This window comes from Polyodon spathula, chromosome 5 (assembly GCF_017654505.1).
Source record: "Polyodon spathula isolate WHYD16114869_AA chromosome 5, ASM1765450v1, whole genome shotgun sequence".
In the NCBI taxonomy this organism is placed as follows: Eukaryota; Metazoa; Chordata; class Actinopteri; order Acipenseriformes; family Polyodontidae; genus Polyodon; species Polyodon spathula.
In genome coordinates, this window is record NC_054538.1 from 68450130 (window position 1) to 68463625 (window position 13496).

The 13496-nt window shown below is 38.3% G+C and overlaps 1 protein-coding gene across 3 annotated transcripts in view; it reads left to right on the plus strand.

Moving 5' to 3' along the window:
- babam2 (BRISC and BRCA1 A complex member 2) overlaps positions 1-13496 on the plus strand; it is an 85152-nt gene that overhangs the window by 63314 nt on the left and 8342 nt on the right. For all 3 annotated transcript variants that reach the window (XM_041251122.1, XM_041251124.1, XM_041251123.1), the window contains exon 8: positions 13011-13110. In XM_041251122.1, coding sequence (XP_041107056.1) covers positions 13011-13110 — 100 coding nt within the window. The remainder of the gene's footprint in view (positions 1-13010; positions 13111-13496) is intronic.

Below are 13496 nucleotides of genomic sequence, written 5' to 3' on the forward strand. Positions count from 1 at the left end.
GTAAAATTATTTTTGTTTAAGGGCTGAAATTGGTGTCCTAAGTTTCATTACCATGCTGTAAATGCATCACAGACAGATATTCAACCAATCATATCCACCAACCAATCATGACACCATCTATTCACTCATTCCTCCTTGTTTTATCCAGAAGTGATTTCTTTCATTTATTTTTTTGCTGCACTGTTAACAAATTACAACTAGTCCAAAACCAAAAGTATGTCGTCTTTCAAATGGAGGTAGAAGTAGGACAGCAGTTAGTAGACACTTCTTCTCACCTAGGGTTGTGAGGGTATGGAATAGGTTAACTAACCTTGTTGTTGGTGCTGAATGATTGGGATCTTTTTAAGACTCGCATAGATGGGCTGTCTTTCATTTGTAAACTTCCTTACTGTATGTTCTTATGTTCTCACATCTACACTGTTATGGGCCTGCACTTTCTAAAATCATTCTATTGCTTTCTAATAGAATAGCAGATATCCTCCTCCTCACAGTATGTGTTTGAGTGTTCTATATAGCCTATAGAATTGTCAGTGCACCTCAGTTATTCTGGCCTGAGCACCCATTTTGTCTTCTTGTCAGAAAACCACACTGTTGAGCAGTTCTAAGTCAAATTCAAACATATTTCAACCCAGGCCTCCAGAGATGAAAAGCGAATGCATATGATCAGGCAGCCAAGCATAAGAAGCCCTCCTACAGAGTAGCTTTTGCAAAATAGATTTTTGTTTCATTTATGTGTATATGAAATACACTTTGTAACAGAAATTATAAACCTCCGTTTTTCATCCACCAATCAGGAAGCTTCATTGTATGGCCTTGTCTGTACTTGTGCCTGACTCAGTAAACTACCAGTCAGTAATGCCCTCTAATCAGGTTCCTATTTCTTAAATAAGTAAACCTACACTGCACATCTTCTTTAGGGATAACCATAGGGTTTGCCAATTATAGAAGTAAGTAACCTGACCAACTTTATTGGCCCCTATACCAGGCCCTTATGGCTGCAACTTTTGTACTACAAGTAGTAAAATATGAATTTAATATTGGAGGTCAAGCTGGAATAACAAATGACTGTTTACCTTTCTGTGCAGGTGGAGGCACAACAAATCAAACAAACAATTTCAGTCTCACAGTTTAAACAGCGTGGGATGGAGTTCATATTCAAATCAAACATTCCCAGTATCCCTGTCTAGCCCCTCAGCCAGTTATAAGCAGAGCAGGGCAGTCAGTTCACAGTCAGATAGCCTGACATGAGTGTAGTACTTAGGGATATATGTTAGTAATGTATTCTTTAGCAGATACTTCACTGAATCATTAAAGTCTGCTTATTGTACAACAGGTTGGCAGGCACGTCGCTGCTTGATGCAGTAACTTTTGATTTATTATGTATAATAATGAAGGATAATAAACATCTTGAAAAAACTGGAAGTCCCACCATTTAAGATTCAGTTTTGCTTGATATTGCCATCGAAAACTAAAAACTGGAAAAAACGAACCCACAAACCTTTGTTTTCAGAAAATTGGGTTTAGTTGGTTATTCTGCACAAGGTATCAGGATATCTAAACGTTTAACTCAAGGGTAGATCGGTATACTTACCAGAGAGACATGATCAAATGAGAACTGCACATGTTCAATGAGTTCATCCAACAGAAGTCATGCTAGTTTAACCTAATGACCTTTTTCTATTCCTAAGTGCCTGTTAAATTTTGTCATGTTGTACCTCTTAGTATTATGCCTCTAGCACCACACAAAATAAATGCAGTCTTTGAGGAAGGTGAAGGAATGGCTGACTGTTGGAGACTGTTGCAGATAGTCAGAGACGGTCAAAAGCCTTTGTTTTGAATTTGCTCCTCTTGCCCCTCGCGCTCTGGCCCGTGATATTTTGTTTACTAGCAGTGTCTCTGCATTGCTGGCCTGTCCCATGGCTCTGCTCCCTGTGTGCATTGAAGTAGAGCTATGTGCTTGATTGTGACAGCCACAGCCAAATAAGAGGGGTAATGGGAGGCTGGAGCACAGAGCAGGCGCAAAAACCCAGCATGCTTTCTTATTGATGACGAGACATACTCCACTTAGAAAGACTATTTTTATCATGTGTTTCTACATTGTGATTTTCAAATTACATTCACTACAAGGAATAAGAGTTGTAGTTTTTTTTTTCTTCTAAAATTTGGCTTGTTCTGTACTTTTTTTTTTTTTTAACTGAAAATGACAAATACATAGCTCACATATAAAAAATAAATGTAATTTGTCCTGGATTTAGTTTTCCAGAACCAATGTCACACAACGCCTTACAATGGACAACATAATAGGAAGAACCATCAAAATGAGCACGGGCACAGTAGGCAGCAAAACATTGAAACAGATACTAAATTAAACACTGCACAGCGCAGGAGTCCTTTGATTACACTGGAAAGTTAAGCATGTTACAGACCAATTCCCTCCTAGTAATGTTTCACTTGTGCCCTGATGGCAATGGCTGTTTTCAAGATGCTGATGCACCCGTCCACCAGAATTGTGCTTGAGTGGTTTGAGGAGCATGACAGAGACTTCAGGTATACTTGGGGAAACACAATCCTGGTATCTCAATCCAATTTAGTCTATTTGGGATGGTCTTGAACAACGCATTCATAATCACAACTCTCTGCCTACCCCTGCACCAGTTGTGCGAAATTGTAAATTGTAATGACTGGGTAGATTAACATCCCTCGAGACACATCCCATAACCTTGTAGTGTCTATATCATGTCGTATCAAGGCTGTCCCCAAGGCAAACAAGGGCCAAACCCAATCTTAGTTACAGGTCCTAAACAAATAACCAGGCAGTGTTGGAAAAACATTTCATTTTTCATGTTTAAGGAACTCTATCATGTGACTCTTACAAGATGACAGAATCAAGCATCATGGCTTGCTCTAGTGTACAAGTGTCTGGCCCATAATGTTCCCTATTTGGAAAGAACAAAGACAATTCAAACGTCTCTAATTATAAAATATATAAATAAATAAAAAAACATTTTCAACATTATGATAAAAATGATATCAATAAAATGTCAGGGCAATGAAATTGACTTAGTTGATAAGTGCAGGATTATAGTCTCCTGTGAGTTTGAGATAGTTTGAACTTTTTTGGGTTTGTTTTTGCTTAAATTGGAACTAAAATGAGCTTGCAGGGATGTCTTGCTGAGCCCAGACATCTTTCTACTGCACTTGAGATTTTATAATTGGATAAGTGGAGATCAGCCTGTGGTAAATGTGTTTTAGAAAAAAAAAAAAAGTAAACAACAAAGAAACAGTGGAGCTGACTGGAGCCTCACCACGCAGTCTGTATACTGTTCCCTCTGTGTCTGGCTTTTTCAAAGAGCACAGCAGGGGTTGGGCTTATTATAAAACAGATGAGCTTGATCTAACCCCCCCCCCCCCCCCCCCATCAAATAACCAAATGTGGCTTTAAATCGTACAGGAAATAGGAATTAACTCACAACACAGTTAACAGATACAGTTCATTCTTATTCAAATTAACTTGGATTGAACAAATGTCCTGCTACTATGAATTTTCTACATGGTCCTGGCGAAGTTTAGCAGTCAGTTATTGTAAATTACTTCTTATAATACGAATTTCACGTTATAGGTAAGAAAAATTTGAGTAAAATTAATTGCCTTTTGAACAACTGAGCGTAAAGGATATTGGAAAATATATTAAGTTGCATCTAGATTAGCACCTCTGTACTGTGTTTTAGTGCTGTTTTGGGACTAGAGATCCTGTGATGCATTTTGAGTTGCTGAGACACAGTTTTCAAGTTCCCATTCAGGTTGCCATCTCCTAGAATTTTTGGATTGAGCCATAATATTATAAATAATATGAACATCATTTAGATCTTTTATTTTACTCCATGTGATCAAAGAAAATGCAACATGATTTTGCAGAAGTCTTCCGGAATAATAGCAGTGCAGTCAGTATGTTAGATTTCAAAATGTCAACTTTTTCCATTTTTGTCAGTTGTCAAGTATATGGGAATATATGTTCAATATGTTAATGTAACGTTATTCAGCTGGTTTAATTCGACTTTATTAGTTAGTTCTATAGGGTTATGAAAACTTTTGGCCATAGTTGTACATTAATACAGGTCTGTGAACTTGCATTCAAGTTGTCAGCGTTTCTGATTTGGTCAATACCCTGATGTTGACAATGCCTTGCTTTTGTTGTTTAAAAATCCCTGTGATCAGAATGGGACATGCAGGTTTCCTGTTGCAATGGATACTTTTTAAAAGTTCAATTACAGCTGTATTTTCAATAAAATGCACAGTACTTTAAAATGCATAATACTTTCATTGTACTGTAATTTAAATGTGATTTCAGTTTTACTGTAACTTCAATAAAAACTGACATTATGCAAGAATGAAAGTAAACTGAATTTTGTATGTTATCAAGCATCTTGTACTTAGTGACCCAAAACCTTATCTGGAGCGCTGTATATAGACTGAAGTATGAATAGGGTATATAAGTATTAATGAAGAGTGTTAGGAAGCCATTGCATAACTAATTAATAGAGCACTGTGACCTCTGAGCTTTATAAATTCAGCAGAGCAAGAATTTCTATTGAGTTGCATGAAAGACATAACCCGGGAGATTTTGGAAAGCATCCATTTTTAACCGAATGGAAAAACAGTTTATTAAAAAAAAAAAAAAAAAAAACATTTTCACGCAGTTGTATTTAAGTAATGGCAGCTTGAGCAGCAACCATGGTGGCACAAAGAAATGCAATAAATGCTGAACGTCAAGAGCAATTACCTTTGTTTTGAGTACTTGAATCCTGCTCTCGTTTGCAAGCACTTAACAATTTTCAGACATTAGTTAACAATGTTAGGAATTTAGCATTGATCTGTACAAACCAAACGTAACAATGTACAGATTCCCTAACACTTAGGGATATTCAGCAAAAAGAACAGTCTGAAATGTACTGCCGAAGGTACCTCAGGGGCTTGGGATATATGTGGGTGAGCATGCAGATGTACGGGCCCTCAGAAGGAACCCAGCCAAAAAACTGCTCCACTGGCTACTCATTATTTCAAGGGAAAACGGCTCCAGTTGTGTTGTTTACAAGTCTGCGGGTATTCTAATTCCATTGCTTGCTCAGTTTGTGGAGCGCAGCCAGTGTTTGTTTTGGAGAGAGACCATGTACACATGCTTACTTTGGGGAAGTCAGGAGTTCGTAACATTACTGACAGGGAGTGCAATCAGCAACCGATGTACTCACCAAATATCAGACAGGTTATAATCGTCAATAAATTGATGCATTGTTATTCAAAAGTGAAATAAAAAAAATACAATCCTAAAAAAGCCATTGCGATGAATAATCAATACATTGATTAATGATTGCATCTCTACTGCAGTCCGAATGCCCAAACACTTATGTGCAAACTCACCTCCAAAATTGGTGTCCTTTCTGTTCTAACAATTCATTACAATGCACCACAATAGTCATTTAGTGAGACAGGTAGTTATTCAAATGCTGTTCTTTATAAACGTTTTTGATTACAGTTCTGCATGCTCTATTGTATTGGAGAATATCAAATATCAGACAGATTTTTGTTAGTTTAGAAAAGTCATACAACTACTTTAGAACAGGGGGGAAAAAAACAAGAACAGAAATGTAGTTCCGTGAGCAGCTATCTTGAGATGATTTAATTTGCAGTTTGGAGTGTGGTTTTTTTGTTTGTTTGTTTGTTTTTTGTGATTTATAATTACAAACTATTGTTGAAATGTTCAGGGCTGCATTATGACTAATAATTTATAAGGCAATACATATTCATTTCCGATCACAAAGCACTGTAAAGTACATTGCAAAAAACATTTACACAACACAGTACCTTTGTATAAAGGTCCACAGTCATGTCACACACAACTGCTACATCTTATTTAAATAACAGTATATGTAAAATAATGTTAAAAAGCAGAAATGTAAAAGTTACATTAAAACCCAGTACAATAGAAAGCCGTTTTATAAAAGTGTGTTTTCAGTCTTGACTTAAAAACGGCAACAGTCCCAGCTTCCCTGACGAAAGAGGGGAAGGCATTCCATAATTTAGGGGCTCTGAATTATGGAATGAGAAATTATCAGAGAGAGAGATATCTGAGACAGAGATTTGAGGGGTCAAGACCCCTGGTGATGAGCAGATCCAGGGTGTGTCCTTGGGTGTGAGTGCAGACATTGACAGATTGAGAGTCCAAGACAGTCTAGAATCGTGTTGAAGTCGGTCACTAGGGGGGGGAGTAAGGCAAGGGTATGGTCAGCAGGTACTTACCAGCGTTCATTCTGGGACTGGAGAATGAGTGAGCCCGCTTTGTCCAGGGGATCTAGGCATTAGGGGTCAAGTTAGGAATGACAGCACTAGTAGCCATTCGGAGAGATTTGGAAAAGGTTCCCATCAGGGGAAGAAGCAGATACCACACCTGTTTGCAGATTATGCTCTCAGAACTAAATGATGAATTACATATTCATCTATGTTTTAACCACAAACAGAAACTGCTGCCGCAAAGCATTCCCTAAAAAGTTGCAAATAGCATTGTGCTTGTTTAGTACATTTCACCCAAGACTTCCAACTCGTTTGCGACAGGTGGAACATTTTAGTGCACCTACCCCTTGCTGTTAAGGCATGGTAATAATGTGCAATTGAAATGAATAAAATAAAAGTTCTAAGCTGCTCAATGACATAGACATAACATAGGATCTCCAGCCCTTACTGATGAAATAGAAGAAAGCGGACTACATTTTCCTCTCCCCTACTCCTACTGCATAATCTGTGTGAGCAAAAGGTACTGCGTGTTTTGTTTGAAACTTATATATATATATATATATATATATATATATATATATATATATATATATATATATATATATATATATATATACACACACACAGCTAAAGAAGGGAATTTAGACCTAAACATCCTGAAATATATATATTTTTTTTTTTTATCATTTTAACTTTTTTGTGTACATCAATTAAATTTTTTTTTTAGATTTTTTTCTTCCTATATATATATATATATATATATATATATATATATATATATATATATATATATATATATATATGTGTGTGTGTGTGTGTATATATATATATAAAATGTACGCACACACACACTGCTGTGCAAAAGTCTTAGACGTGTTGCATTTTTATACTCTTATGCAATAGCTCGCATCACTCGATTTTCAAGGTGTGGTATCCAAAAAAGTTGTCTAACAAGGATGAGCAATACTTGAAGATAATATCCTTAAGGAATAGAAAGAAGACAAGCATTGAATTGACAACCGAACTGGCAGAAGGCACAAGTGTTGATTGTGCTTCGGATACCACACCTTGAAAATCAAGTGATGCGAGCTATTTCACTCAATGTTTTTCCTTCTTTATGCAAGTCAAGGTTGTTATAGTAGTATAAAATACCAGTGGAGGCTTTGAATAAATTGTTGATGCTCATAATGCATCAGAATAAAAAAATGTAACATGTCTAAGACCTTTGCACAGCGGTGTAAATATTAGAGAAGATTGTGGAAATAAGCGCCTGGGTGTTATTTCGAGCAAATACAGTCATTAATTTCATCACAACTGCTGAATTACAATATATATATATATATATATATATATCTCCCAGATATAATGCCAGCAAATGCTGTCTCAGTAAAGCAGTAAGGACTAAATTTACCCTGAAGAACAAGAAGGATAACACCCTCTAACAGGTAAAGACTGGTGTGTATTTATTGAAGTCCCATGGTTTGTACTAGGCACCCACCCTCAAGAGATTCTCCCTCTCTCTGTTTCCATTTCCATACCTCTGCCACTTTGACTTGACCTTTCAGCGGATCCCTCATTATAAGTTGCCCCTCAAGTTAACCTCCCGGGGAGTCCCTTGTTTGTGTATCTGGCTAACCCTGTGGCCTTTTCATCATGTGCCCAACTCAGCAATGTGAATAACAGTAACGATAACCTTAATTGTAATTAGTCTCTCCATTTAATTATGTGATCGTCATCATCAGAGGATCACATTAATGTGTCAGATGTGGGCTGAAGAAGCTAGAAGGCTTGTGCTCAGGGGGTGGTCTTTGGTTAGTTCAGTGTGTTACTCAGAATGGAGCGAGGTAACCAGTGGAGTACCACAGCATTCAGTATTAGGTCCTCTGCTCTTCCTAATCTACATTAGTGACTTAGAATCTGGTATAGTAAGCAGACTTGTTAAATTTGCAGACGACACAAAAATAGGAGGAGTGGCAAACACTGTTGCAACGGCAAAGGTCATTCAGAATGATCTAGACAGCATTCAGAACTGGGCAGACACATGGCAAATGACATTAAATAGAGTAAAGTGTAAGGTACTACCTAGGAGTTTATGTTGACACAGAAATGTCTAGATAATGGGGGGAAGCTATAACAAATGCCACAAAGATGCTATATAGTAAAAAGTTTTTAATTTAAATCAAGGGAATTAATGTTAAAACGTTACAATGCATTAGTAAGACCTCATCTGAAATATTGTGTTTAGTTCAGGTCACCTTGCTACAAAAAGGATATTGCTGCTCTAGAAATAGTGCAAAGTAGAGCGACCATAATTATTCTGGGTTTAAAAGGCATGTCATATGCTGACAGGCTTAAAGAATTGAATCTGTTCAGTCTTGAACAAAGGAGACTATGCAGCATCTGATTCAAGCATTCAAAATTCTAAAAGGTATTGACAATGTCAACCCAAGGGACTTTTTCGACCTGAAAAAAGAAACTAGGACCAGGGGTCACAAATGGAGATTAGATAAAGGGGCTTTCAGAACAGAAAACAGGAGACACTTGTTTACACAGAGAATCATGGGAATCTGGAACCAAACGAGCAAGATGGGACAAATAGCCTCCTCTTGTTTGTAAACTTTCTTATGTTCTTATATAACTGTGTCTGGATAAGGGCCCCCCTGGTTAATCTGGAGCTTTTTTAAGGTTGTGCAGTTGATGGTTCAGTCCCTGCCTTTCGTTAAGATTGGAGGACAGTTTTCATTGTTTTACTATCCCGATTGTGAATCAGATTTTGATACTTGCTCTTTTGCATATCATTCAACCAGTTTAGACATGCTGTTTGTGTTTGTTTGTAGTTGGTAAATGTGTGACGTGTGTCATCTCATTTACCAAAAATACTTTTCTAGGAAAACCTGGGTTACCATCAGATAAGGTGGAGATGAAGTTAGGACAGAACACACCCACAGAATTTTAAGCCCTTTGATTACCCATTGAAATTAGGGGTGTGAATACTTTGTAATTGTTTCTGGAATATCTGTGTTGTTTCTGAGCTAAGATTCTGCACTGGCTGAACATATTCAGGGCTGTGCAGGTGACACAGTCCTACTGAGCTCTCTCACCTTGAACTTCTCATGAGTAGAGGACTTTCTAATAAAGTAATGAAACCAGGCGCTTTTTTATTTTATTTTTTACTTTCCCTTTGTTTTGCCTTTGCTCATGATGACCACTGTTTTTTTGTTGCAGCATACCAACATGACTGTCCTTGCTAAAGTGATATCTGCTTGACTAGGTCACCCACAATTATGCCTCTTGAATGCTGTTGAAACTCTGCATTTCCACCAATCCATTTGGATAGACTGTACAATAAAGCAGTTGATCATATTGCTGTATGTATATATTTCAATTCAAAATGCTGACAAGGACTGAAATGAGCCACCTCTCATTACAATGATTCACCGTATTGAACTGTCAGAGGTGAGAGACGCAGCATAACTCTTTGTTCTTGATGCCCTGCATACATTATTATCTCCGTTACCTAATCATTAAGGCCCTGTGTAAATCACGATTGCACAGGCTGCGCGGAAATCGTGAAATCATTTATTTAATAATTATTTGTGTTTCTTACAAAAAAATCACATTAACAAAACTGTACAGCTCTGCTGTGTGCCTGTGTGTACTGTTTACCATGCACACAGTGCTGTGCAGTGATTATCATGTGACTATATGCAATCTAGATGGGAAATTAAAATACTGCACGCTGTAAACAAGAAAATGGATGTCTCTAAAAAGGGTAAAAATGTGTCTGCAGCAGATCACGTAAAGCAGCATCCAGCAGGAGTTTACACAGCGATGGAGGTAAGCTCTTCTGTTCATCCTGCAACGTTACTGTTGATCACTACCGAGAACCGGCTGTTAAACAGGCATTTAGATTCATTATTCACCAAAAGAGAAAGGCGGAAATCCAGAGCAGTACTGTGACTGCTTTACTTGCAAAAAAACAAAAAACAGTGACTTCCAGCTTTCCCAAGTCCACTGAAAACCGTGAAGCACGAAACATATTACATTTTGACCTGACAGGCATTTGTGCGCAAATATCCTCTTAAAAAAATTGGACAACCAAAAGTTATATAAGTTCTTCAGACTGAGTGTAGCAAATGGTGGAGTGATTCCTTAATCAGCCCAGCTGAGATGTGAAATCTTACCTAAAGTTGCCAAGTATGGAATTGGCAAAACAGTCTGCTTGCTTGTCATTGGTCACTGACGAGTCGACTGATAACCCAGTGACCACTGACTTTTGCAGGACCTAAATGATGAGCAAACATCTGATGTACTAGAACTGAAAGCTGTCCTTGCTGATACACTTTACCTACGGCTGTTAATTACAACATTGGTTCACAAGCTATTGTAACGTGCTTGAATAACTGGCGTTGATTTTGATGATGTCAGTGCATTTATCTCTGTATTTGATGTTTAAAAAAATAATAATAATCTTTACACATAATTTATAAAATACTTCTGAGCACATTCCGCGAAATACGATACTTTACCTGTGACGCTGCGGTGAATTTAAAAGAAAATTTTCACAGGGCCTGTCTAATAATATCTGTCCATTAGTGAATCGATCCAGTCATATGTGTCACCCTGTTACATAAATGATGAGTTACAGACTATGATAGGCCAGTAGAGAAAAGATACCAACTTATGTTTTTCCAAAAAATAATACTCTCTGTAGGGAGTACAGACACCCTCTAGTGCTGTAGGTGGATAAACTAGTACAGAAAGTAAAGCGTGGAAGAACTGAATGCAGCACAGAGAGAAACCTGATGAATATTCATTGTCAGGTAGGATATGAGTCTTAAGTGCAGACCTCTCTTTTTACAGTGTCATCACTCCTACTCTCAAACAGATCACAGAGAAAACATGGCCCCTGCATTCATCCACGCAGCTTCATCAAGTTCATCAAAGTACCAAGATTCACTTTAATAGATCTGTGCAAGACATATGCTCAATAACATGTTTGGAACAAGTCAACATTCCCATATAACAGCAGGTGTATTTTATAAATGACATCTTTTGAAAATGTACACACACACAAGACAGGAGTGTAACAGGCCATGTGAGAGTGGGGAGTGGAGGGAATAGAGTGTTTAGGGATTGTGTTAGGCAAAGTGCATTGCTCGAGTGGATACAGTGTTTCAAAGCTGAGAATGGAGGATTTTAGTTCTGGAATATTGAGTTTTAAATGTGAGTGTTTTAGTCCTCTAAGTGCAGCATTGAAACGCTGCAAACGGGTGGATTATACCTTCATCATTCTTATGCAGTATGTCTACATTACCTGGTTTTAGTTTTCCCTCACAACCCACCTCAGTCAGTTAGGGTGCAACACATGGGATTAATTAAAACCATTACACACCAGTTCATTAAATGGTTTTCTCCCCTGATGCCTGTTGGGTTACTGGTTGGGACCCTGTGTACCCTGTCATTCCCTAAGTGTCTTCTAATCTGGTTTTGGTAACTGTTCCCAGTTAACAGTGTCACTTGGGGATAGACCTTTCAACCATTATGCCCCCAAACTTTGAAATAAGATTACAATCATTGAGGGATTCTGAACCGTGTTGGATTTTTTGGTAACTTTTTTTTTAATGTTGTTATTCTGTTTTGTTGTTCATCATGGCTCGCTGTTTTAAGCCTTAAAAAAAGATTATAAAGTGCTTTGAGATCACTGTTTGAATTGTGCTATACATAAAAACACAGTCATGATAAAGATGAGGATTTTGTTAATTTCTGCCCTAACCTGAATGTCAGTGCAGTTCCATTAATGATAGTAGAAGTCCCCTGCTCCCTCTGTCCTTGCTGTTCCCTCTGTCCTTGCTGCTCCCTCTGTCTTTGTGCTTGGCTACAGAGCCAAGTTTGATTTCCACACCCGGTCGTTAAACACTGTCTACCTTCCTCCATTGAACTGGGGAATTTGCTGTCCTCTTGCATCCCTGTAACATTCCCTGCTGTAATCATGAAGCCTGCTGCCAGATTCCACCCTCTTGCAGTTTCTGCCAAGCACACCCTCCCTGTATCAAAGTGTTGATTGTGCTGTTTACTGTAGCAGGCAGGGCGCAAATTTCAATGCAGAGCAAACTGTCTGGCGTCAGCAGCATTCTGCTGATCCTGGAACATGACAGGCTTCAATGAAGAATATCTGTTCAAGTTAAGATTGTTGGCTGTTGTTCCAAAGTCTCCCAGACACTGTCTAGGTATGTACAGTAAGAAGAATTCCACCCCACCCCCTACACATACACCCACACCCGCAGACTCATTTGCCTAGGGTGCAGCCTATGCAAATATAGAAGCAAGCATTGTTGAGGCGTCAGGTTGCCCATGGAGAGTTATTGCAGGTGAAAGATTTAAAAGTAATCGTTTTCAGAACTGAATCAGAGTGACAAATGCAGTACAATGCAGTACTGAATGAGTACCCGGGTCTCTCTAAGTGACTGATTCGGTCGTTCCTTTTACGAACTCAGTGTATGGTAATGGCTAGCTGGCTGCTGTAATGTTGGTTATTCAGGAGCAATATTTTGTGAATGATCCAGGATGTAGTGCTGGACAGTGCAGGGACTCGCATCATATACTCTACAGTGAAACTCGAATATACTGTTCACTGAAGGAAATGTGGCAGCTCTTGTGTGCTGATGATGTTGTGGTTATCAGAGCTGCAGTAATATCTAATTCCTTCTTTTCTTTATACTTAGTGCGCTTGGAGGACCTTCAGCCCTGCTTATCCCAGCGTTCCCCAGTGGTGGGTGTCTGATTGACTACGTGCCTCAGGTGTGTCAGCTCCTCACAAACAAGGTACAGGGAATAGAATCATTCTGTCTCAGGCTTTCCCTTGTAAAAGTTTACCATGGTAAATTTCCATGGTACTTTGACAGTTTTCCCATGCTTTTTCCATCCATGAATTTGAATATGCTTTACCATACTGTACTTCTCTGGGCTTCACAATACTTACTATGCTTTACCATGCTTTCACTGTGCTTTGTTGCACTTTGCTATGCTTTTATAATGGGAAGCTTTAGAATAGACATTAAAAAAGACTAAAGGTCTGTTCACACCGTAAGCGATGCCATTTGTCCTGTGATAAAATTATATTTTAGCTGTGACACTACCTTTCACACCAGTGGCGTGGTGTGATAGCTGACTCCTCTGATTGTGTTCTTCAAAGCCAGATGTCTTCCAGG